At 39.7% G+C, this 27,242-nt stretch overlaps 2 protein-coding genes across 4 annotated transcripts; one reads left to right on the forward strand and one right to left on the reverse strand.

Moving 5' to 3' along the window:
• The first annotated feature begins 176 nt into the window (after window positions 1–176).
• LOC106127620 (zinc finger protein Xfin) lies at window positions 177–25,255 on the forward strand. Of its 3 annotated transcripts, none has more exons than XM_013325755.1 (5): window positions 177–239; window positions 17,520–18,473; window positions 19,824–21,238; window positions 21,319–21,514; window positions 21,843–25,255. In XM_013325755.1, exons 2-5 carry the CDS (start codon window positions 17,526–17,528, stop codon window positions 24,384–24,386), a joined length of 5,103 nt encoding a protein of 1,700 aa, XP_013181209.1. In that variant the 5' UTR covers window positions 177–239; window positions 17,520–17,525; the 3' UTR covers window positions 24,387–25,255. The 3 variants fall into 3 exon arrangements, with proteins under 3 accessions (XP_013181209.1, XP_013181208.1, XP_013181210.1); XM_013325754.1 differs by lacking the exon at window positions 177–239 and adding an exon at window positions 7,534–7,639; XM_013325756.1 differs by lacking the exons at window positions 177–239; window positions 17,520–18,473 and adding an exon at window positions 7,540–7,639.
• On the reverse strand, window positions 24,885–26,708 carry TfIIS (RNA polymerase II elongation factor). Its single transcript, XM_013325757.1, has 2 exons — window positions 26,529–26,708; window positions 24,885–26,306 (listed from the first exon to the last, which is right to left on the reverse strand). The coding sequence occupies exons 1-2, from the start codon at window positions 26,595–26,597 to the stop codon at window positions 25,497–25,499; spliced, it is 879 nt and encodes a 292-aa protein (XP_013181211.1). The 5' UTR covers window positions 26,598–26,708; the 3' UTR covers window positions 24,885–25,496.
• Window positions 26,709–27,242: the final 534 nt, after the last annotated feature.

The raw sequence follows: 27,242 nt of genomic DNA on the forward strand, positions 1-27,242 counted from the left end.
GCGGCGGTGGCGTGGCGGTGGAAGCGGCCCGGCGGCTCTCCCGACGGCGGTGCGGCCGCCGAGGCGGCGGGCGCACGCACGGAATGCAGCGCGGGGCGGGGTGCGCGGGGCGCGCGCGGGGGCCGCTGCTGCCGCGGCGACGCTCGCTGCTGCCCGCGCCCGCCTCAGTCAGCCGCGCGCCACCGACACGAGTGCCGTTCGAATCGCGCGACGCCCACTCCGTGGACAGCGACACGCAGGTATGTATCGTAAACATTAAGAGAACTTCCCGCTCGTCGCTACCGGTGAGAGTCAAACTATTTCGACCCGGTCCTGTCATTCCAGAAATAGCCGGTGGTCACCGACCATCGTCGTCCTCGAGCGGGCGGCGGGCGCGACGACCCGTCGTGCTCGTGCGTTCGCCAAAAGAGAATCCCTAAATACTTTCCGGTCAACGCTTCTGCGGCTTTATCAGTGTTACATATTTATTATTTGTCGGCGGTGAGGTCAGCAGGCGCGCGCGGCGATGTGTGCCTTATCTCGAGCGTCGTAGGGTCGCAGCGGGCGCTGCGGTCGCTGCGACGTCGACTCGGGCGCGCCCGACCTCGGGCTCTGCTCTGCTCCGTCTTCGCTATGCTCTTGCGTCGTTCCTATTAGCTGTAGCCGCCTACAAAAAGACTGCACACCTACGATGTACTATATAAACATAGTACAGCACGTATGGGCGACCAAAGCGGTACCGCCATCGGTGGCACGATCTTACTGCACGACTTCAACAATTACCATTGTGCCGAGCGAAGGTGCCAAGATTCTTATCTGTTGACATGAGGTAGTTATTATGTATTCGCAAAAAATGTAGCGCGCGAATTCAAATCTTCGTAGGCTATTCGTTGCATTAATTATTATTATGTGTTTCAAACCATGTTAATGACTCTGGCGGTGCGCATCGTCAATGACACACGTCTGGTCCGGTTATAACGCTACCACAGAAATATTGCAAATACGAATAAGTCGTTACAAAATCATTTGATTCCGCTGACGGTTGAGGATGCCGGGCGCGCACTCAATGCGCATGCCACTCTTCAGTATTACAGAAGCGACAATAATAAGTGAAAACGTGACTTACTCATGTAAACTCGCAAACACGAATACTTCTATAGCATTGTTTCCATCATTAACGAAATCGTTTGCGGGTTGCGTATGTATGAAGACATACATTAAGTTTCAATTACAAATATTATGGACGGATTCCTTGTTCGGTAGCTAAGATATAGATACCCCGAAATACGTCGGTGTACGTACGACTTGCCCGGTAACGAGGGATCCGGTGTTCGCCGCCCGGTATCGTCTTCAGCAGCACGTTTTGTGCGTGTCAAAGTCAGAGTTATGCGAGTTTCTGCCTTATACCGAATTCTATACGCATTCAAATCGCCTGACGTAATCTCGGTACTTAATACGCCTTAGGCGTAACATTGAAAGAGCTCTCCTCGTCACAAAATGGTACTTAACTCGAATCGGGTTCTTAATTTCATCGTCCGAAAGGCGAAATCTGTTTGAACACGGGGCGACGTTAACAGTGTTTCGTTGCCGAAGTCGAGATCCCCGACGCACAAGAGAGTGAAAGTTGGGGGTGGGTGACAGGCGGGGCGGCGAGGCGACGACGCTCCCCACAGGAGTGGTCGACCCGGGACTTCCAACAAGGATTTGCTAAATCTGCTGCTTTTACGCCGAGGCCGTCGAAAAAGTAAATTACGGTGTTACGCCAACGCTTGTTCCGACAACCGCATAGACAATATCCACCGTTTGTTAAAACGTTATCTCTTGCAATAAACAGGATTGCATTAACGCAAAATAATTTAGGGAAATTTGAAAAAAAAAAAACAAAAGAACGCCAATACAATAGAGCAAAGCGTCTGACTAAAAACTTGAACGACAAAGTTCGGTATCAATTTTCCTTAAAAATAATGTTTGGAATAAATAATTTCAACAGTATTTTAGATTGAATCCTATCCGTCAAGAAACAGATTGGAATACGTAAAAGTTTAACAACCCTAGAAAACAGTGGTAGAGTTACGTTTTAAATGACACATGTGTGGTCCCGGGGAGTACGACGTCACAAAATACCGAGAAATATTAGTCAGCCGCTTCGATCCGGTAATTGCTGCCCGCAAAAGAATACTGTGTAGTCCTTAAGGATACCTTAAGACCCTGATAGTACGAAAACAGCAAATAATGATTATTTTTGCTAAAATATAATTGAAATATATCTTCATAAATAGTTCAACAGTCAAGTAGGTCAACGTGTAGTACCTGCATCATTTTTTTTTACATCAAATATAACCGTGGACTTCCACTGATGTTAAGCATAGCTACAAAAACATATTATTGTTACAGTTTAAATTATAATATTATACAATGTCTAGTTATATATTTTTAAACACAAGATTAAGAAGAGAGAAAGAGCAAGAAAAACATCTATAGTATACATACAATACACTCAAAAAGTATCCAATATTCGGTAGACAAAGTAACACGTATCGGTTGATAGCTGTAGAGGAAATTCGAACGTCCTTGTCTGCGGCTCAGATGAAGGTCTCGAGTCTCGACAGACCCGCATTGGCAACCTTTCTGTACTTACACATTGTGTAGCGACCCTTCTCATGATGAATACTGTTAAAAGATTTTTAAAAAGCTGCAACAATTTTAATTTGATAGTGTCACAACTTTGTTGTGCTTTCAAAATTAAAAAGACATTTTAATGATTTTTATGATAGTTTCCTTAAGACTTTTGCTCTATTGAAAAGGATTGTATGTAATCCGTAAATCTTAATATTTTTTTAACCACAAGCTAGCTTTTTAGCAACAACCAAAATTTTCGAATCAATTTACGAATGACTGTACCTTTTGTCTGAGTCTTAGTGTTTTGCGGACTAGCTACAGAAAAGTTCGCTTTGACCTCTATTTGTATGTGTGACCTTTAGCGAAATTCTCCAATATCCGCTTCCGTCCTTCAAAATGAGACTTGCTACATAAATCACGGTTGGTAACTATAGATGCATATAGTAGTGAAATTATATAAAAAAAAGTTTTCATTGCCGAAACATCTATCGACGCCAACATCTCTGTGTTTTTAAAGATGAAAGCAACAACAATTTGTTTTTGAATATGTGTTTAGCTAGTGGGAACCCACGTGACGACGTTTAGAATTTAAACAGCGTGGTCATGTTCTTAGTTTAATCTATCTCTATCTATAAACCATGTAAACATAATACTTTTTGTTCGTACTTTCAAGAACGACATAGCACAATTTTACAAGTTACCACATAAAACGTATACACAGCATGTCGTGCCCAGCACTTCTTTGAAGCAGTAATTTCTTAAACATTAAGTCGGTGGCGTGCTGTGGCAAAACAAGAAGTTGCCGCAATAAAAGGTTGCAACTACGACGTTTATGCCAACCTTAAAAGTACATGCGAAAACACGAAACAAAAGTCATATTCTATCGCGTGAGAGGTATACTATTCATGATTCTTATATTTTTGTACCTTACAATAATAGAACAAATTGTAAAACAATATAATTGTGTACATCTTAAAATGCTTCTGTTAAAGACCCCGTCCGCCGATGTTTTTCCGCTTTGAGTGAGTCAGAATTGTAGACAGAAAATGAATTAAAACGTTTTAATGGTTCTACCCATACCATATTAGATATAATAAGTTCTTCTCTTAATATTAAGTTACAAGTTTTTTTTATTTTGTTTTGTTATTAAACGTATGAACGTATGAAATGAAGTGTATGAACCCAGATAAAACCGAGTTAAATAGTTGTATGTTCGTTTCTTCTGAGACGTCATGGAAATATTCCACTTTTCGCTCCTAACCTTTGACTTCTAATTGACTCGGTTTATACTCATTTATTTATTTTGAAATTTCACCGAACTTACGATTGCTAAAGTGTAAGGCCGGCGTCAATCCACTGAGCTACTATGGTTTTAGTTAAATAACTGAAATGTATATTTTGAAAAGTTTACTACGTATCTTACATTAACTGTAATTAATTTAATATGATAACAATTAACATTTGATCTATATAGAACAGCGTAATGACATCCCAGTCAGAGTTGTTAGCAACACCTGCATTAGACGGTTGAATAATTCGCGTGTGTGTCTGTGAGATTGTCGTCAAGCGCACCTCCGCGTCCGCCGCGCCCCCCGCGACAGCCACCCGCCGCGTCCGCCGCACCCCCCGCGACCGCCGCGCCCTCCACGCCCGCCACGTCGACCGAGCGGCGGCGGCAGCTGCAATGCAGCTGGCGTCTGCTTTTTCTCGTTTTGCTGCACCGACGGACAGAGATGCGTTATACATGTATAGCTTGCACGCGGCCCTCGAGGCGCCCATCACATGGCTTCAACACGTATCCCCTCTCTCGGTCGCAGTCGTTAGCTATACGAACGACGATGTGCTGTCTTGTAACACAGCATCTTTTTATAACAATAGTGTAACAAGGTTAACGTAATTTGCTGGCTGATTATTGTACCATTTATTATTTTTATTTAAAACAATACTTTTAGGTTGGTTTAGCTCATCGTCTAGTAAAATGTTACGTTTTTAAACCATTGCGAGTTAATAATTCTTTGCACGTAAAAGCTAAAAAAAAATCGATTGTTTGGAAGTATTCCGGATTGTTACAAAACAAAGTTATAAAAATAATCGACCGTACTATTTTTAAACTAATTTAATAATTTGAATTTGTGATCTATTCGATTGACAAATTGATTAACATAGCACAAAAAAACATTTGACAAAGAATATCCTTCTAGATAGTGCGTTGGGGATCAGTCCCCGCTAAAGGGGCCAATGACCTGTTTAAATCTGCGGGAAGTTGACGAATGCAGGTGGCTCACGCTCATATAGTTCCCGTTGCGGTATTCGAGGCTTGTTATCCAGCCGCGGACAATTTGAATATCTCTTATCGATTATTATTGATAGATATCTATCATTGGATCCAGAACAAAACACTATTTAAACTTCCCCAGAAACATAGTTTATTTTTAAAATTCGCATTATGTATATCATAAGTTAAAACTTCTCACACAGTACACTAAGAATATAAAGTACCAAGTCTCATCAAATTACATTTGGTTTGTTCAATGCATATGTGTAAAAAGCACGAAGCACAATTCATATTAAAACATATTACCCGGATTTATACAGAACCATGAACGAAATAGCCCGCCATGTTATTATTTATTGGTATCATGTATGAGGACTAAGGCTATTCGGTTTCAAGAACTTGGCAACGTAATCATATAGATCTCATGGAGACAAAACAATTTAAAATACAGTTTTCCTTAAACTAACAACCATAATGACAATTACTGGTTTAATTATGATTTAACCATCACATAGGTTTTTGATTAATATATTTTAAGATAAATTAAATTGGTGTAAAAACGAAGTTAACACGTGTTTGTTGATGTTAAATAGTAATGGCTGATGATGCCACGAGATTTAACAATGGCGGCTTGGCACAGGACAGCGCAGGTAGGCCTACCGACCGATCTTGTCAAGGTTACGTCAGGCAATATAAATATGTTACAACGTGCTATTTATCGATCCTTGGTAGAGCGTATTTGGTGGTGGTAGTAAAATTGAATCTTACTTCTTAAAAATTATTAAATTCGAAAAAAAATATATTGCTAGCAATCGGAAACATGTTCACGCGATGTGGCCAGATGATTTTTAAAAGAACATACGTAGTTCAATTGTTTTAAACGATTAATTTTTCGACTAAATTCGTAGAATTGAATTAAGACAAGCAGATTTTGATACCAATATCTCTTACCAAAAGCTCAGTGAAATGTTAATTAAGTTGCCTTCACCTTAGGTTAGATTAGGGAATATTTATAGCGAAAATAATTTAGGTTACTAAACAATTATAGGTAACTATCAAAATTAAAAATACGATCAAAGATCAGCCGTATTGATTGAAATTACATCTTACTATTTTTATTAATTAAGCTGTTTTTTACAAAGACAAATTTTATAAATGGGCTGCGACATCTGTGTTGTTCTATTTGTATTTAATTTCTGTCTATTGATGAAATGGCGTAGTTAAAGACAATAATATTAATGATGCTTTAAGTTGACTGCTACCATTTTGAAACATCGTGACAACAGTATTTGCTAAAGCAAGGTTCGTCGTCTATAACAACAAACAAAGAATTTTATAGGTAGGCTTGAGTAATAAGTATATACAGATCTACTTATATAACAAGGTTGGTGTGCTATATATATTTTAAGCTAGGTTCCGAAGAATGGAGGTCGGGCCGACAGCCGCCAGCCGCCACCCACTGCTCCCGAGGGCAGGCTAGTGAGGGGGCTGCTGCCATTCCCGCTCAGTGCCACCGCCATAACCTCAGACGATGTGTTGCCAAAAGTAGCTACATAAATTATATGGAGGTTCGCATTTTTGATACCAACAGACGCTCCAATTTAATAATTAATGTCGTCGCACAATGCACGTCTTCAATTACGGCGCTCCGCTGCGCACGCAACAATATTAATTGGCTAAATAAAATTCAACCACCTAACTAAAAATATAATATTCCAAATTGTTTCCTAATCCCAGACAAAATATAAAAAAAATATTTCTGTTTACACTCGAAAATAGATTTTCAGAGTTAAAGAAGATTTTTTTATTAAAATGTCTTTTATACCATTTAGATTAGGAATCGCCTTAGACTTTTAACTTGGTTTAACAGGTTATGAATTAGATTTGAAGGCTCCACTAACTATAACAGACAACATTCTTAGGAAGCGGACATATACACCTACAATTCTTAGCAGATACCGAGTCTTTATATGTACGAATGTAGGATCGTAAGTCTGACGTAGAGCAACGAACCTACGTGTTTTTTTCTGTTTAAATTATTCATTTAAATAATTAATATTTTTTTAAGTCATAAGAATCCTCATAGGTGCTTTATTGAAATTAAAAGTACGTGTACATATGTAGACAAAGAGATGCTGTTACGCTGAATTGCCATCGAGGCGGCCACTAAGCGCAGATAACACGTTATCAGCGATAGCCTTGCCGAGGTGATTCTGTGAAGCCACATAGAGCTAGTGCGCACGTACTATTATAGCTCGCTCGTGTATGCCGCATTTTTCTTCACTGCTTCTGCTATGCGTCCCTTATACTCGCCGCGTAAGTCTTTGGCAGGTTACCAACATTCGTAGAACGTGTACATTGCAAAAATTCACTTCGTATTACAACGATAACGTCTACAAAACGACCTAAAACCATTGCTAATATAACCGAAGTCTTTTGTTGGGTACCTAACCAATGACCAAGACCAATAAGACCAATGGTGTACGGAAGTAATGTAATTTTGAATTGAATACGCGTTTTTATTGCGTATTTGGCAGTGTGGTGTGTGTGTGTGTGGTTGGTCGTTATCGTCGACGTCCGAGCGTCGCGATGTTTTCATTTTCAACACACAATTATCACCGCTGGCAGTGGTCGCGTGCAGCGTGCGTCACTGAAACGTAAAGAGGTCGGTCGTGTCCGCGCGAGCGCCAGCCGCCACCCGACAGCCGACAATGAAGAGCGGCGCGTACTGCAACTGCTATATCGAATATGCTCGACAAACCGTATGTAAGTATACGAATGCATACTTTGTACGCCTCTCTCACATTTTATATGCGTAATGGTGATATATGCATGATATGACTGCTTCATCCCCTTCATAATAGAGATGCTACTAGTATTTCTGCGGTTTCTATTTCGAATCGGAAAAAGTAGATCGATGTTAATACTGGTTGTGTAACTTGACTATATGACAGGGAGCACGTAATATACCTACACGCGGTCGCTCTGTCGGGTCCGCATCCATGTCGACGAAACGGTGCGGCGTGGCGGGCGTCGCACTCACTGCCGCCGCCGCTCGTCGCCGGTGACCTCACCACGCACCACCTAAATATGACCTAAGCGCGCTTCGACTATTGTTTTATTTTCAACTACACTTCTGCTTTGTTATACGGTGTTGATTCCAGCAACCGAGATTATGCAAAAAGCTTTCATTGCTATATTAGAATGTCCAGGACGTTTATTACTACGACAAGTAAATACAAATCATCAAATCAAAACAAAGAAAAAAAGATCATATGAGAAACGCCTTTACGTCCGCTACATTGTATTTAATGATTAATTGCTGCACTGCAGATTTTATTGTTGTAATAAAGTAAAGAAAAAAATTGTTTTTGCTAATGCATCGTTGTAACCAAATGCAAGTGGTAAAGCTATGGCACAGTTGGTGCGCGACGCGGCGCGGCAGCGTGGTGGCGCGGCGTCCGCGAGGCCACGCACCACCTGACTCGAGACCAGCTGGCGGCCGGCTGCTTGCGCCTGCGCACAACAAAACCCGTTTTAAGCAAGCAAACGTTACAATATGGCGGACCGCCATTGATTTATATAAAAAAACGACAATATTCTAATGTAACCTTTACCATCGGCAGGATTTATATCGTCGTAGCTTGTATAGTATATATACGAGCATAATTAGGTGTTGTCACGGTCGCCACTGCGGGAGTGGACCGCGTGACTGTTCTTTGTCGTGTCGTGAAGCGAACGTCCTTTGCTACGTCCGTATTTTTCCGCTCTTGGTGAACCGGCGACGTCGGCTTCGGAGTTGTTTACTCGTGTTGGTCGTTAGTACTTGTATAGTTATAGTTAGTGTGGCGTTGTACAGTCGTCGACGACGGAGCTCGAGACGGTGCCTTCGTCGCACGACCCTGATAATTTGCCGCGCTTATGTTACTTCAACGGCTTCTTGCGACACGTCGCAGCCGCTTTCCTGGGTTTCTTCGACTCACACACGCGCCGCGTAGGTAACATGAACAACATACATTCGTGTGTTACTGTACACATCAGCGAGTGTTACTGCCCTAGTGCGCAGTTTCTCTATCAGTTTCACCGCTGTTTTAATTTGAATCGATTTACGGCCTTTACTTACAGGTGTAGTACTTTTTAATTATAATATATAAAAATATATACATGAGATGTCTATCGTAAAATCTATTCACTGCCACGGACTATATAAGTTTAACAACCTCAATGTATTATCTTAAATTATTTTCAATAATATGAAACAAATATAAATGTTTAAGAATATTAGCTAAGTCGATAACAAATTTTCATATTTCATCTAAATATAAACTAATATAAGTTTTTTTAGATAGATATTATTATGATAAAGGTAATTCTTAACATTTTCTCGAAGTCTTTGTATGTTAATCTAATCAGAAGCAAACGATTAGCCATCCTCCAACTGGTTCACGTATCTCAGTTTTTAATGTTTCTCACCAGCAATTGGTGACGTAAGACATTGTGTGGGACTGCCTTATCTATTTACACATAATTTGAGATAAGTAGCCAGATTGTTGACCACCTCGATGTAACACTAACATCTTCACAACATAAATATGTTTACATGTTGTAATTTGTTTCAAAACAATGTTATACGAAGCAGTGCCAGTGAACCATCTTTACAATATTCAAATAGTTCTGCACAATGAATAATTGTATAGAGTTAGTTTAGGGAGTTTTTTAGGAAAATTAATGTAGCTTTTTGAGATCACAAGTTTCTTTGCTTTAATATTTTTTTTTTAAATTTGAATTGAATTAAGCAATTTTGCTGCCACTTTTTATAACTTTATCGTCGAACGTAATTGGTGGTCCACCACATTATAGTATCGCAATTAGACTTTTTGATATCTGCATACTGCAACTCGGCACGTGCGCTTATAACTTTAATACAAGATAGTACGTCTCGTTAGCCCAGTTATTTCAAACTGGGACGCGGTAATGTTTGCCTCCTTTGCTGGCGGGTAAAATGGTGGCCGTAGTACTCTGAGCGACCCAAAGACAACACTTACCATAGTATCCTAGAAAAAAAAACAAAATCAATTAACCATAAACTAATGTATTGTGCTATCTTCTTTTTATGATTCGGGATAATATTCAAGTTTCAGAATTTCTAACGTAAAAGTTCTTATGAATGCGATTATTATAATTGAATCGATTGCCTTCAAAAATGAATAATGGTCGTGAAAATACATATTTGTTACAATTGTATCATGTTTTAAGAAGAATATTTTTATAGCCACTGTCCCTTTAAACATCGATCGACTACGTATCCGCGATGGTATAAAACATTCACCCTCTCTCTTTGCAAATTGTGTTGGCCGCTCAGTGATAAACTCCCCTACGTGTTACTTTTGCAACGCGAAATCTCGGCAGGCGTAAACCAATTTGGTGTCTCTGCCTACACGATTTCAATATACGGTGGCGAACTGCGGCGGACACGGTGCTTATTGGTTTCTGTCGTTAATAAGAAATACATGTGCGTTTAATTAATGCTTCGATAAAAATCTTTGACTGTCCAAAATGGTAGGTAAATATTGGAATAAAACTTATAAAAACATAAAAATAGTGATAATGAATGGATAAAGTTAAGGCCCGTCACTTTACTACCAGTGTTATTTTTATTTTATTGTGATTTTATTTACAGTGAATATTTTAAGAGAGTAAACGGTTTGTAGGTTTATATTTGTAAGGTGTTTTGTAATTGTCCAAGCGCTTGTCTCGTAGTTATTTCAAATGACGGCTTCTTTAAGACGATAAGATGACACATTAAGCTTCTTGTTCTATATAACATGAGAACTGTTACGAGAAATAGTCTAGTTCTAGTCTTACGTCACAATATACAGGTCTTTACAACATTCAGCAACAATCATCATAAAGTTATACATATAACTACTAATGTTTACAAAGTCTTATCAAATTATTTGCAAATCATCATTTGACTTTTGGAATTTGTATTCACGACTTATACCGCCTCAATTGATTTGTCTAACCACTGAACCATGTAGTCGTTATATTGATTTCTGGTAAGTAATCGAAGCAACGAGAAAACATTGTCATTCCAGTTATAATAATTAGTGTTAATTGATGTAGTGTTCAAAACATCGCGATTACCCGGCTGCCAATGTTCCTTCGATAGCAAAGCACGAGATACGATGATCACATAATCGATATCCTGTAGCCAATAACAAATTGACTCATAATGTAAATCAAAGCGTCAACAAGTTATTGGACAAACAAGTCGGCACAGCGCTCGTGCAGGCCGACCGCGTCGTGTCGGCCGGCACTGGCGTCCGTGACATCTAATCGAGCGCAGCACCTCTGCTATCTGCTGCTTTGATAAGGCACATTATCAGCAGGCGGGATGGTCGGCAGAGCTGCGGCCGGCGGCGGCGTGCGCGGCCTGCGGGGGCCGGGGGCACGGGCGCGCTGCGGTGCGCGGCCGGGGGAGCGAGGCGAGGGGAAGCCGGCACACATACACATCGCTGGCCCCACGCACGCCGACAAGCGCGCCGCCGACACGACGCCCGCGCCCGAGGAGCGTCACCGCTTTATCATAGCAGCCATCTTTAAACGAGCGCGGCTCACGCCACTCGGTACGAATTCCATGCGAGCGCCCGTCGCCGTGGCGGCCCTCGCCGGTCGCCGGTCGCCGGCTGCACTCCTTTCATTGTTTGACGCGCCGAGAGCCGTTTAGCGGCCACCTTCTTCAAGGTTATGATAATTACCCGTCCGACCGGTGACATGGCGGCGGACGAGAATCGGCGCACTGTATCACACTTACATAGATAGTTGACGAACGTGAGCCGCCGCTGACGCCTCGGCGTTTCAGTTATGAAAATAACGACTACTCATTATTTTCGCGCACGTCGATGTTATACAACTCTTCATAGGCAAGGGCAATGTTAACTATTAGTAGAGTAGAATAGACTAACATTAGTAGACTATGATTCCACCCAGTTTTACTGGAAAATTATGCATATAATTTCAAACTTTACTTTACAAAAATTTATAAGAATCTCTCTATTCGATCATGGCCCGCTCTATACCTATTTAGAGTCGTTTTATATCTCGCAAGAGGTTTCCTGGCGGTTACCACTCGCAGCGTATCGATCCTGGGAGCCGGGAGGGAAGCGTGGGTCGGCATCCCGTCGCCTTCGTCTCGGTGGCGTCGGCGGCCGCGGCGTCGCTTCCCTAAATACCAGGTCGGAGGCTGTCGACCGGGTGATAAAGGAAAACTGCCTACGTACTCGGCCCCAAGCGGGTGCCCGGACGGCGGCGGGCGCGGCGCGGCGTGAGGCTGAGCCGTGTTGTCGCGTGTCTATATATAGAGCGTGTTGGTCTGCGACCGCGCCCGCCGGCACCGCCACGCCACCGCCGCACTCCGGCGACGCCCGACGAAAGGTCAATTGGCGCGCAAATTATTTACGTCGCAAAATCTGCAACGTCGCTGCAGCCGTTGCGATGCCGTCCGCATGGTCCATCGATTTGAGTTTCCTGCACGAATTTAGATTTTAAAGTTCTAAGTTGACAGTTAGGGATAATATTATGTCGACGTTGGTTCTTATCAGACATATGAAAATAACCTTCGTCTGTCAGTTAACGTTAGTTTGAACAGCATCGGTATCTATAATGGTTTTGCCTGAAAATTATTTGAAACAAAGGCGGCAATATGTACGTACATACGTGTACGTGAAGAATTGATTACGGCGCTGCGCCGGTGTGAGGCAGTGCAACTAACGGCTGTGATAACAACGTCTGACGGCGGACGGAGTCGAACATCACAATTGTTTTCGTGAAAATTTGCTATAACTTTGATATCGGATACAAAGTGTTTCGTTGCAAGAAGTGGTCGTGTTTTGCGGAGGCCGAGGCAAGGTGAGCGTCACCCGCCGCTTCCCGCCGCCGCCCGCCTCCCGCCGCCGCACACCGCGCAGTCGACGCACTCGTGCTAGTCACGCTCGCCATGCCTGCCTGCCTGCGTCCCCAACGCCCGCCTCTTAACAACATCAGCGAATGACGCTTCTCATACCTAGCTATACCCTTTTACAGTATAACTATTTGTGTTCCTCGATAGCGACGAAGACAGTCTAATCTAATCCTAACGAATATAACGAGTCACAGGCCGCTGCGGAGCTCCAAACAATGCAGACAATGATGTTGACTCAGTGCAGATGTACGTCGCACCGGCTGCGTCGCGCCGCAGATAATTTGTCCGAGAGTACATTTTACATAGGTACTTGGCAATAATTCGTATCAAGTGAAACATTGTTATTAACATTACCTATACGAACTGTGCTCTACCGATTCCTTTACGACATAAATCCATATAGCTGATATATAGCAAAAGTACAATATTTTTATAAGTTTAACATTTGACGTTGTCAGAATAATTCTTTATGTTCGTTTTTACCCCATTACCATAAGAAATAATTAAGTAAAGATTAGTTGGTAATAAAACTGCGGTTCACAGAATAATTGTAGTAAAACGGCGCCCGAACGAAAGCAAAAGTAATAGTCGTATCGAAATGACTCGATATGCGCGATGCAGACGCTATTCGATGGGAGTCCGACTTGAAGGAGGCGAGAGTGAAAGGACACTGAATTTTAAAGTAGGTAAATACAATTTTGTCGTACGGCTTTACAAAGTTTTATGTACAATTCAAGTTCAATGTGATGTATCTCGGTGTAATGTATTTTATCAATATCTTATCATTTGAAGACTGCATCAGTATAATTATATTTGAGGTCAAATAAATTTTCTTATTAAAAATTAGATTCGCCAGAATCGTCCGACCTTGATCTCCATGTTATGTTTATATTTAAAATTAAAATAATAACACCCGTTTAAATGATCGAGTTAAGTCATTTACACTTATGTGCGTGTTTCGCGTTCAGCCGAATAGCTCTATGGATTTCATCGCCACATCAGGAAATCTCTCTATTTGAGTAATAATATACATATGTATTCTATATTTCATTCAGCGTAGTAGTGTAAATTTTTTACTCAATATCGATTAAAGTAACTTTGTAATTAACCGAAACCATATAAATAATCTTAATTTTAAGGTCAATACAGATTTGTAGAAGCCACGAAACGAGTTGCATTTGTATTGCATCGACGTATTCGTCCTCCACCTACAGTGCAGAACAAGGCAAAACAAACTCTTTCCTGTTATTCGAAACGTGGCAAGGTATCGTATCGCGAACGGCGAACCACGTTCGGCAACTTGCTGCAACTATTTTTACATCGTCGTGACAAACAAGCGCGTCTCGGTGAGTGCGTGCGAGCCGCGGCGTGCCCTCGAGTTGCACGGTGTCGGTGTGCACACGCAGGTAGCTCGCTAGGGCGCACTCGACGTCCCTGCATCCCCCCGCGCTCTATAAATACCCAGCAGGTGCGGCAGGGTGCGGCGTGGCCGCGGGGAGCGGGGGCCGGGGCATCCGCCTCAGCAGCGGCCAGCGGACCTTAGCGGGCCGACGCCATATCGATTGCGAGGGCTCCCCCTGAGGCGCGCCGCCTCCATTGTGCTCCGGGATGCCTTCTCCGTTTCCTGCCTGGTTGGCTCCCCGCCCCGCGTCCCGCGCGCCTCACCCCGCACACCGCACGTCTTACCCCGTGCCCCCCGCGCAACGCAGGATGTCCGACAGCTGGCCCCGACGGCACGGCGCGGCGCTGCTTCACGTCTCGCTTTCCATTCGCTGTCCGACTCGAATATCTTGGATAGTGCAAATAAAATGTTGTATGTTTATGGAGATTTACCGAATTAATCTTATAATTACAATAGTACATTTGCTAAGTATTTTTAAATGTAATTTATATCGTTCCGATGACTTATGTAATTCGCATCTGTTTCATCCATTCGTCTTTTTGAGAAAAAAATGGATAAATAACTGATAGAACATAAGACAATTAAAAACAAACAATTTTGTACATAAAACTACAAAACTACCATATTTTATCACAACGCACCGTAGTAACATAAACATCACTAAAGTATTTTTTACTTAAATATTTTATAGGATAAAGAGGGTGGGTCGCTTTGGCCGTGCGTAGTACCAACGCTATGTTTATAGAATTACTTGCAGCTCGGCCGCGGCGGACATGTGGGTCAACGCTCAACGTTACACTGTAGTCACTAATCTGGAAAAAAATATATCGAGAGACTGCCGAGACACCTCGTCTGTCGGTAGATGTGTAGACTGCGGACTCAGCCACGGGCCACATATGTCAGTTGTATATTTCTAACAAATTGTTATAATTTTATTAACGAAACAACTTAAATACCACGGGATATCTTAAAAAAAATTGAATCTAAGTTGTTGCGCTATTGGTAAATCCGGAGTTATTGTGATATGTTTATGCGCCATCAAATTCATTGGAAAAACTAAATGGTATAACTTTAAAACAAACAATAACTTATACGTACTAAGACCTCAGGATTGTTACGGGAGGTTGAAAATGAATAACATCACAAAAACTTGCAACTCTCGGAAAAAAAGGCAATTTAAACCCACTGTCCGAGCTTGCGTCATTGCTGACTGTAGTCTTGTTTGATTTAATTTCCAATTAAGGAAATATAAATCGAAAAACTGATATTTGAAAAAGTCAATATAAAGCTTAGTGAAAAATACCCTTAATCAAGAAAGCGAATATTGGAACCCTGTAAATATGTAAATAATGATATTAATTAATTTGTATATATTAAGAAAATGTTACATTTTGTAATTTTAAAATAAGCTTAAATTAGTAAAAAAAACATATTTCTAAAGATTCGTATCTGTTTTAGAACAGTAACGTTACGGAATCTTTACCTCTATGTTCCGATCACGATACATGCTTTTAATTTTGAATTAGTGACGTCACTAGTGCTTTTGAGCGCTCTTTAGCGATAACCTAAGGAGTTTCTGACACGTGGAGTACTAATTATACTGTCAAATTAGGTATGTTTCACATTATAAACAGGCTACGATGAGACTTTAAAATACTATATAAAGTTATATCTAATAATCACTGTAAATTGTGTCAATAAGATATCGTAAATTTCTTTTGTTTTGTATAAATGTTTTGGGTTCAATCCTAAGCCGGCTTAGATTAATGTTTGTTATATCGAATATGAATAGTAATACATTTCTAGACATATTCCAATAAAGGAGTAGATATACTCAAGTTTATGTTATGTAGTTGAAAGCAGATACCTTGAAGTCTTTATTTCTTTGTCTTTTAGCGACCCGCATGACTCAGCAACCACAGTGTTTTATTGTAAAGACTGTGGCTCCGAGTTTGAATCCTAGAGAAAACGTTAAAAACTATTTTTTTTACTTATTTTTTTTAATATCACACTTTAGACATTCTATTAAGAGAAATTTTTTCAGCTGCTTTCTGCCTAATAAACGTTGTAAAAAAACTTAAAAAAAAACACTCACTAAATACTAATAAAGCCGCTATAATAATTATGGTTTGCGTTTGTTAAATATATGTACGTTTATTTTCCGAACGCATTAGTTTTGTAGGTATTTAAAACGTTTATGTATTCAGGTAGCTAGTCTTGCAGTGTAATAGGATGCCTAGGATAGGATGAATGTAATAACAACGATAGAATTGTGTTTACATAACCTCTACGGGTATTGCTACATGGGAACGCTTCATAGGGGTCAGGCCTTCACGCGCCGAGATTGTCTGAGTGGATTGTTCCGTCTCACCTATTTCAACGACTATAGGCGGTTGAACGTCAGTATTGACTACACAACTCTATATCGCTGTTATATCTATAGCTAAGTTCATCTTGACACGGAAGTAGGTTCGAGTAAATTAGGACGTGGAGGCGCCGCAGGATAAGGAGTACGCACTTATCTCCCCAGGGAGCTTATCTAAGCGATCGGTACATCCTGCAATTAGATTTAAAGTAAATGAAAATACATTTGAAGGGTTGAAATGTTTGTCTAATCGTATTTTTGCATGACCTATTAAGATTCACTTTCATAACATCATTAAATTAAAATAAACATCACAAAAGACATCAACGCTAAACTAACCAATATTTTTCATGCTACTTATGTACTTGATATATGTGATAGGTAAAGTTTGTTAAGTTTTGAAATTATCATTGTTATTTTTTAATGTGTTATCCTGACAACACGATATAATTATAACTCGTGTTTACCATATGGACGAAAATGAAAAACTACAACGTTAAAACAGAGCTAGGGCCAGTCGTCTGCGGTTATGCAACAAAATAATATTCGAGCAGCACAGAGGAGTGGTCTCGTTTGGTCGTAGCCGAGTGGAGGTCGGCCGCCGGCTGTCGGCTCCCCTAACCGCGGCGACGAGGATGAAAAACATAGGAGCACATGACATCGGTCCCTCCGCTCCCGTCCCGCGCCCACGCCGCCGCGGCAGCGCCAGCCGTGAGCCGGTGCGACGGCCGCCGCGCGCCTCGCCGCATTCAGCCGCCGACGCTCTCGCGCACCACACGCCGCAGCGCCTCCGCCGCGCTCGTCCCGCACCCCGCAACCGGCACCCCGCGACCCGCGCGCGGCCCCTCGCGCGCCCCGCGCGCCTCCCACTCTCGTCTCGGCACGTTTAACCGACACCGAGCATTGTTTGTTGCAGCGGAGTATGCTTCAACAGATGTCCTCGTCGCCGGGCGCGCACGTCGGCGAGGTCGCGACTATCTTGCGCCCCTACGAAGGCCGCCTGTACGGCGACGCGTCCTCCGAGGGTTCCTCGGACGCTGCTGAGGACTTGGAACTACCACAGTGCAAGATAAGAAGGAACTACAGTTGCACCAAGTGCACGTTTTATACACAAAACCCTCGAGCTTATCTTATCCACACGCGTGACGTTCATTTCGTGAAGCTAAAGATTTACGATTGTGCATTTTGTGTTTACGCCTCCCGACATCACCAAAAACTAGTGCGACATATTAAAATGGTACATGGAGAGAGCGGCTCCGACAGACACGCGGAGATGGAACCCCCGTCCCGGACGCCGACCGCGGCTACCGCCACAGAGTCATCGGAGAAAGAGGAAGACATGCTCGAAGAAGTAGAGGAGTGTGATGAAGACATGGACGTAGAAGATTGCGGCGACGACCTCATCGAGCGGTTGGAGGTCGATGGTGACGCAGCAATGATCGTCAACGGAACCTCCGATGCTAAAATGAAAGGAAACTTTTTTTCTTGCGACAAATGCAATTACGTGACGCATATAAGAGCGCGATATACGAAACACGTCAAGTACCATTCGATGCCTATGATAAAGTGTACCATATGTGACTTTCGGACGCCATATAAATGGAATTTAGACCGTCATATGAAAAACCACGGCGGCACGGGTAGCTTCTGCTGCTCGATTTGCAACTTTACCGCCGACATCAGGCAGAGTCTGACAGTGCACGAGATGAATCACCACACGCCGCCAGTGGGGCAGTTGACGTCGAACCGGCGTCGCAACCGTGTGGGCGCCAGCGACCTCTGCCTCGCCGAGGAGGCGGCGAGCGGGAGCACGCGCGTCCCCAAGGAGGAGGAAGGGAGCGGCGACTCGCGATCCTCGCACTCGGCCTCGGTGAGTGTCGCCGCCCGGCCGCCCGCCGCCCGGCACCCGGCAACCGGCAGGCCGCACCCGGTGACGTCACGCCGCAGTCCTCCGTGTGCGCCCTATGCCGTGTTTACATTGAGTCCCTTTTCCAACTCGCGTAAAGTTCATGCAATAAGTACCGATGTCGCTTGTGTTACATGTGTTTTAACTCGCAGATAATATTACCAGCTTTATTTTTTTTGCCAGGGACCGGTAGTTTTACAACAATTATTAACACTTTCTAAACAAATAATGCAGAAGTTTCTAAAGGTTCTAATTTCATGTTTTTAAATAGCTAGAAATAATTTAACGATTTTTAACAACTTTTTTAATGTTTTCAAGTTTATACATAAAGTACGACTTCATATTCAGAACATATATTTTTGTAAGGAGCTTAGATTACTATATATAATGTACCCATATCTTAGGTGAGTCTCGTTGATTAGTTGATTTTCTTGCGGTTGGTCTAAGATTTGATATTAGGTTGGACCGAAATATTTGTATTGGCGTAAAAATATCTTCTTATAATAGGATAGTTATATAGTTTTTATATATTTTTTATGTTGTTTAGTTTTTTTTATTGATCTAGTTACGGTTATAGTACGTAAGGGTAGGTAAAACTCACGTTTATTATTTTTATCAGATGCACTGGCTTTTAACATTCATCCAAAATCATTTTACTCTAACATTTCATGGTGTAGGTACATTTCATAAAATATGTGCTATGAATTTTTACGAATACGATTTGTAAGTCATAAAAATTGCTTATACGTATTAATACTTTCCATTAACATGCGATTTAAAACTGTAGATTTTTTCTTCTTTTTTAACTGGGTGTTTCGTGTTGAAATATGGGCAGTTACTTTTGGGTTTCTATCGTCGAAACGCTCGTACAAATGACAGTACTGACTAAAATTATTTTATTAAATTAAGTCTTGTTAGGTTTGGATTAGGCCTTATTATGCGTTCCTTAGGAATGTAGTAGGAATTTTTATTATCCACATCGACCGAGTAAAACTTACCTCAATCTTATTTTTATTTAAAAGATAACAAAAAAATTAAATATATTATATGTCTACTTAAATCCAATAGACACAAACTTTCGAGATGAAATAATAACGTTTTAATATATTTAAATACAGTTGGCGATAACATTCCCAGGTAAACCCGCGTAACATGTAATATAGTTTACAAGAAAATGGACACATTGTATAAAGCGGGAAAGTCAGTAAAAATTGGATCCCATCTATTCTGACACCATTGGAATTATATTTGCGTGTCAAGAGGTTTGAAACATTGCAATAACATTGCTAATTATATTTTCTCTCTATTTTACAGGAAATGGGTTTACAGTACGCCGAAAGAGAATTGGTCAGTTGCAATAGTGATTCAAATGATGCTTCTGAAACATCCTCGAAGAATGGCTCAAGTCACACACGTGCAGGCCAACATCATGAATCGGCATTAGAAGATTCGAAGTCACGAAAACAGAGTCGAAAGATACCCAGGCCAATACCACAACTCATACCTCTAAACTCATCAACCCCAAATCAAAATAAAACTTCGTCCGGTGAACCACCGATGAAGAAATTCAAAGAGTCAATATCGAGTGAATCCCCAGATTCAAGTAACTCAAATAGATTAGACTGTTTACCACCAGATGTCACATTCACGCCGGTCGTCAACAATGCTCCAGTTAAAGAAACATCAACTCGAAAGAAACATGAATCATTTTTCGATAAACTAAAAGAAAGACTGCTCACAGAAACAGGAGAAGAAGGATCTTTAAGATGTAAGAACTGTGGATTTGAAAGCAAATGTTTATCAGAACATTCGGTACACGAAAAGACATGTTCGACTCAAACCAACAGAACGCCCACCAATACGTTGATGTCGAGTTTAAGTTCAACGAGATGTCAAAATTGCAGACATAGGTGTAAATCTAGTGCAGATTTATACATACACATGAAAACTTGCAAGAAAAATGAGGAAGAATCAAAAACAGTTGCAACGGAAACACAAGACAGCAATGAAGCTGTATGTTCGACAGATAAAGAAGTCGAGCCACATCCTATGGAAAATGTTGTGTTCGTGTGGAATAATATCAATACAGAATCAAATAAATTTGACACACCCCTTGATATCAGTATCAATGATGACTCCACACTTCCTGAACCGCCTCAAAGTTTTGACTCTGAAAATGTTGATGAAAATGAAGGTATGAATCTGTCACCGAGTCAAGCTGTTGGAAAAAAGGTATTCAAATGCCCACACTGTATGTTTTGGGCTTCCACAGCGTCTCGGTTTCATGTACATATTGTAGGACATTTAAATAAGAAACCATTCGAATGTTCTCAATGTAAATACAAATCTAATTGGAGATGGGATATAACAAAACATATCAAACTAAGATCCGCCAGAGATCCTAACCATACAGATGCAAAAGTGCTAATGACAGATGAGACAGGGCGAAGAAATTATAGTAAATACAATAAGTTTTTGGCTATGCCGATATTAAATGAGAATGGAGAGAATGAGTTTCATTATATTGAACAGAATACGAATGTCGACACGTCCTTAGACGTCGATGAAAGTTACAACGACGCAAACGAACTTACAAACACGTCGACAGATATGCAGCCACTTGATTTACAAACTCAACATGGCGACTACAAATATAGTTTGGACAATAGAAGTGAAGATACGAAGAGACCTAAAAAGACTTTATGGAAATGCAAAAAATGCAATTACAGGTGAGTTACTAAACAACTCTGCTGTCTTAATTTTCTTTTCTATTAAAAATGTCAATTGAAATCATTATCTATATTTTCAGAGATTCATCCAAAGAAGCTCTCTTGGAACATGTTCGGGAACATTCGAAGGCCTCTTCGTATGGGTTAGACGACGCAAAGTCTCAGCAAAGTGGTAGCGGAGCGGTAAAAAAGCCCGACAATAACACTGACCCTGCCGACTTGGCGTACCGATGCGGTCATTGCAATCAGCTGTCTAATTGGAAACATGTTATACAGGTATGAATTAAATCACATTATTTACTTTACAATTAATGGATTTAAGATCCCTTTTAAATTTACTAGATGTCTAGTGACGCAATTAAGTAATGTTAATATGTAAATTAAAATCATGTGAAAAATCAAGCCATTAAAATTATCGTCTATATGACTTCTTTGTAATTACTAACTTAAGTAGCCTATATATTTCTAGTGGTATGTAAATCTTTTTATAATTTTATTTAAGTAATTTTAAAGTTTATTCGCTGTATATAAACATATCTTTTTTGTTTCAAAAATATTATTCGAAATTCAAATAAATTAACATTGCTTTTTTAAATTATTGCAGAGGCACTGCAGACTTAAACATGACGGGGTTATAAAAGTCGTTACTACAGTAAAGCCGAAAGTTGAGGGGTCAACTTTGTTAAACGAGTCCGTGCCAGATTTCTGCACCAAGTGTCCGTTCAAAAGTAACGACAAAACGATGCTGATCATACACATGCAACAACACCAGCCTTCGCCGCAATCAATATTCAAGTGCTACTTCTGTCCATTCTTTGTGAAAGACGAACAAGAGCTGGTACAACATCTCGTTCTCCACGGCATCACCGACCCCGAAGAGTACATCGCCAAAGCAATGGGTTGCAAATCACCTTTGAATGAACCACAAACTACACATCAGTTGTCGACCAAACGACACAAATGCACCGAGTGCCCGTACGAGACAAATAGCAAATCTCAGTACATGTATCACGAACAATTCCACCGATTGCCCGCAGACACTCCTTACAAATGTCCCGAATGCAACTACAGCGTCTCAAAACGTCATCTCCTCCATCAGCATATGAGGGTTCACGGTATTATGTCGAAAAAAAGTGAATTCGAAACAGATCTTGAAGCGTCGACTTCGATTTCATATAAGACTGAAAGTAAATCCGACCCAAATCTCGATGAAATTCCCTATGTGTGGGTCTCCGCGAAGAACGAATTCCACAAAATGTACAAATGTCGATATTGTTCATATGTTAATACTCAAAAATGTAAAATACCGAATCACGAAAAAATTCATTGCGTCGCCAACGCACACAATGAAGTATTGGTGTACAAATGTTTGGATTGTAAATTTACTTGTGATAATTCGGGAAGATTAGCGGATCACTCAAAGACACACGGCGAAATATATGGCCGCATCTATTGTCCCGTTGAGACCGATATCCCCGATGAAGATCAGATAGCAAAACTGCGTAAGGTAATCGAAGAAGAAAAATTGAATGCTGCTGATGACTTCGTTAAAGAGGAATGTGCGACTCCCGAAAACAAGGTAATAAAAACATTACATTTTTGTCAAAAATGTCCAGCGCGATTCTTCACAGACTCTGAATTAAAAGTTCACGACAAATTCCACGATCTCTCATATCCAAACAAGTGTAGAAGTTGTGAATTTTCTACACTTCATGACATTGAGTTAGCTGCGCATATCTTTGTTCACTCCGATGAATATCACACTAAAACTAAAATGCTTAAGTTTATACATAACACGGATCCGGCGCACCCTGAACCTCGGCTGGAGCTAGTCCACTGCGCTGCGACCTCCGAAATAAATTGGGTTGTTACCCTCCCAGGTAAAAATTATGAAGATATGGACATTTCTCCAAAGAAGTCCCATGAAGGGAAGCATATCCCAAAACAATATCTATGCAAAGAATGTCCAGCAAAATTCTTTAAAACTTCAGCACTGAACTATCATATGAGCTTACATGGTGGCGATGGCGAAAACAAGTGCAAGAAATGCAGTTACGCCGTTAAGAATATTGGCAATTTGGCCAAACATGAGTTGTTACATGAGACAGACGCTAAGTCTACCTGTGATTATGAATCCGGCGAAGATATGGACTACAAAAATATCCCACTTTCAGGTACTGATCTATTTCAAAGAAAGACTGAGGCTCAAAAAAGAGTTTTAAGTGATAAAGATAAGCTCGTCAAACCTAATGATCATTTTCCACCAGTACTTCAAGCAGATCCTCAATTTGGTTATCTAATGCATGGTAATCCAGAGTTTATATATCCGACATATTTAAAAAATGGTCGACAAAAAGAGAAGCGATACAAGTGCCATAAATGTCCATCCGCGTTTGAGAAGAGGGAACAATATAAAATTCATTTATCATTGCACGGCTCTAAGCAGCGATACAAATGTGAACTGTGTGACTATTCTGTCAAGTATTACGCCAATTATGTTCAACATATGAGGAAGCATCAAAAGAACGATGAAGCCGTCGCTGAAAGACGAAGAGGTAGCGATGGATTCCTTGAATTAGAGGAGCCTTCGGGAAACAAAAAGGAGGAGAGCACAGAGAACATAAAATTGGCGATCAAAACCATGCCTAAAGGTCTACCAAAAAGCGATTTCCAACAATTCTCTATAAGTGATCAACAAACTCTTAGGCTTTTGCAAAGAAGATGCGCTTTAAATAATTCTGTAAATGATACAAGCAAAACCGAAGTGACGCCAACAAAGGATCGCAAATTACATCCATGTTTCTTATGTCCTTATACAAACCAGCGTCAGGATGCTCTCGGTAACCATTTCAGAAGACATGATAAAAATGACAACTTTAATAATGGCAACCATAAATGTTCATTTTGTGATTTAGCCGTTGTTCAGTCGCATTTCTTACGGGACCATTTGAAAACTCATTTCAATTACCAGAAAAATCTTACGCCCGAATGTTACGTCGCCAATGAAGATGTAAAGTTTACAATAACAAAATTAGATGAAGAAGAAAGTGTCACTGATCTCAAATTAGATATACAAAGCAAAATAGATATATGTAATGATGAAAAAGTATTTGTAAAAATAAAAACAGGTGAATTATTGGTAGGATGAAATTAGTTAATAAGACTTAAAAAAATGGAGCAGCATTTAGGTTACAAATTAGGAGTAAGATGAATATTATATATGGGAAAAAATAGATCCTCGTGAGCCAAAAAAAAAATTATTGATATTCACCAAAGTGTAGCTTGCCATATTAGATAATAGAAATTCTGGATATGAAAACTTTATCATTGTTCAATTTACGACGTTAACAAATGAAAAACATTGACCGATGTGCCTGCGAATTGTCGACTTTGTAAGTCTCACTGACTACATTACAAATTACATTTACGTTGAAATATTTATATTCATGTATTTGTAAGATGTTAAACAGATCCATACCTTTTGAGATTTTAGAATGAAAGTGTTTGTAGCTTTGTGATATGTATTTATATGTTCTTATTGTTAATAAATATATGTAGTTATTGATAGGATTGTTCTGTGGTGATATATAAGTTTATAATTTAGTCTGAAGTAACCACCAAGGTCATTGAAAATAAAATTGTAGTTGATACTATAATTTTATTTTTTTCTTAGAATTCTTCACATAATTTATATTTTGAAGATAATAATTGTGTTAATGTTGGCAACATTGTGTAATACACCGAGAATGTTGGATTTGTCTCATCAAAATGCAGACAATATTCTCACAACATAAATATAAAAAAATAATATCAATTTTTATATTTTGTGTATGAAAATAGGAGCTATATTCCTAAACTATATGTCCAGAATTACTTAAATCTTTATTGTAAAACTTTAGCTTTTAAGACTTTGGTAAGAAATATGCCAGTTTATATGTTTATTCCGTGTCCTAAAGGACTCATTCCTGTTATTGTAAATAAGTGAAATAATAGATGAATACATAATTATGATCGCAATTTAAGTTTTATTAAATAAACCCTATAAAATGAAACTTTATATTTTAAGCAAATTAATTTATTAAAATTAACTAATAAGTCATTGACTACTGATCATGATTCCAGTCAGTGATAAAGCCAAGTCAATTCATAGTGACAAAACAAAAATACAGATTCCATAGTTATATATGTATTACGAGAAGTACAGTATTTTATTGTTAAAATATTTATATACTTCTTATCTAAGTAACTTTAGGAAGTTTTAACAGAATTTCCAACGGTTGCCACACTCATTGCAAAGAACAAAGGTTGTCATTGGCTCATCAGAGCTTCTGGTTTGCAGCTGATTGTAAGTACAATTCTTCTTTTTGCATTTGCCACATTTGAGCATATCTGTTTTGGTACCCTGTACAGTTGCCAATTGAGCATCATCAATTGCTTCCTTGATGAACTTCTCTCGTAAATTCTTCATCTCATCGCTGGCCATTTCTTCAGGAGTCATCTTAGCTAGCCTAGATGCTGATATTACACCATTGAGAAAATTGGTACGTAATGTCGGATTTTTAGGATCCTTCAAATTTGCAACTCTTGAACGAACCCTATTTTTATATCGCATATCAGTATTCTTAAATTCGGTGTAAATGCATTCTTCAAGCTCTTCTGCTAACTCTTCTGGTGTTCCACATGAGTTTGGATTTTCTCCATCTATCTTTAAGGCCTGGGTTAACAGTTCTCGACATTTTAGTCTAACAGCATCAGTTGTATTTGATTGTGGGGGAAATGATGCTGGTAGTTTCCTGTCTTTTTCTCTGTCCTCTTTCTTTTCTTTATCCTTGCTTGAATCTTTTTTAGGCTTTGATGAACTGCCTGAATCTTTAGAAGGTGTGTTGGGAGTAGAAAGGAATTTTTTCCAATTTTTAATCAATGTCTTACATAGTGAAATCACTTCTTCATCTTTACTTGATTTTCTTAAAGCATTTACAGTCATTCCTATTCTTGTTTTCGTTAATACATCCAAATTTATCGCCATCGTTTGCAGATTTTTTAATAATTCAAGAGCATCTTCTTGTCCCTAAAACAAAAAAGGAATTCACAATATGGTAAGTAATAAATAAAAGATATTCTATTCTAAAGTTTACCAAAAGATAAGGATAAATTTATATCAGGTATATAATTCCAACGCGAGGATTCGTTACATTTGTTCGAAATTAAACAAGATATATCTAATTCTTACAGTCTAGACAGAAATCGGTCTAAGTTCTTTTGGTTAAAAATTATCTATTATCAAACTTACAGTTCCGTCCTCTGAAGTCATTTTAGTTAATTTCTTTTGAATTTTCATTACATCCTCTTCGACACTCATTTTTAACAATAATTAGTTATTGTCAACTTCCCGCTAAAATTGTTTAGAACTCAATATGAAAAATATTGTTAATCGACCACCATACCACTAGAAATAGACTAAAAAAGTGTCCAAACGTCATTTTACCCGGCTTCGGTTATTACAGATAACTCAATTCAAACTTAAAGGCGAGTTGCAAAGATAAAATTAAAAATTTTATGTGAAAAATTAATTATATTTGTAGTACTTTGTTTTTGATGAACAAAAATTATAATGTTCTATACTATTTTTAATGAAATTGATACTAGAATAATTATCAAAATAGCTTTTCTATTCGTAACCATTAACAGTTAACCAATAATTATAATAGATGTCGCTTTTATCATGATTATGTCGTTGTTAACTTGTGAACCCTTAAACTTAAACCGAACTGAAAAAATACTACCATACAAATACATACAAATGACCATATTAGAATTAGTAAATAAAAAAGCCTTTAACGTAAAATTTTTGGTATTGTATTGCTTTTTCAACAAGTGCAAAATATAAAATGGATTTCAAAATACATCACGAATATGTCACGTAAACAGAGAAAAGTAATAAAGATAAACATTACAAAAACAATTTGCACATGCACATTAGCATCTAATAAATTTCCTTTTAGTT

This window comes from Papilio xuthus, unplaced genomic scaffold (genome assembly GCF_000836235.2).
Source record: "Papilio xuthus unplaced genomic scaffold, Pxut_1.1 DF824655.1, whole genome shotgun sequence".
Classification (NCBI taxonomy): domain Eukaryota; kingdom Metazoa; phylum Arthropoda; class Insecta; order Lepidoptera; family Papilionidae; genus Papilio; species Papilio xuthus.

What these genes read in the sequence shown, in the direction of transcription:
- TfIIS (XM_013325757.1), bottom strand. Translation starts at nt 26,597, where the DNA reads ATGAGTGTCGAAGAGGATGTAATGAAAATTCAAAAGAAATTAACTAAA. An exon ending in TGACTTCAGAGGACGGAACT is followed by an intron (nt 26,307 to 26,528) that starts GTAAGTTTGATA and finishes TTTTTGTTTTAG; the next exon opens with GGACAAGAAGATGCTCTTGA.
- LOC106127620 (XM_013325754.1), top strand. An exon ending in GATCCTCGCACTCGGCCTCG is followed by an intron (nt 18,474 to 19,823) that starts GTGAGTGTCGCC and finishes TCTATTTTACAG; the next exon opens with GAAATGGGTTTACAGTACGC. An exon ending in TGCAAAAAATGCAATTACAG is followed by an intron (nt 21,239 to 21,318) that starts GTGAGTTACTAA and finishes CTATATTTTCAG; the next exon opens with AGATTCATCCAAAGAAGCTC.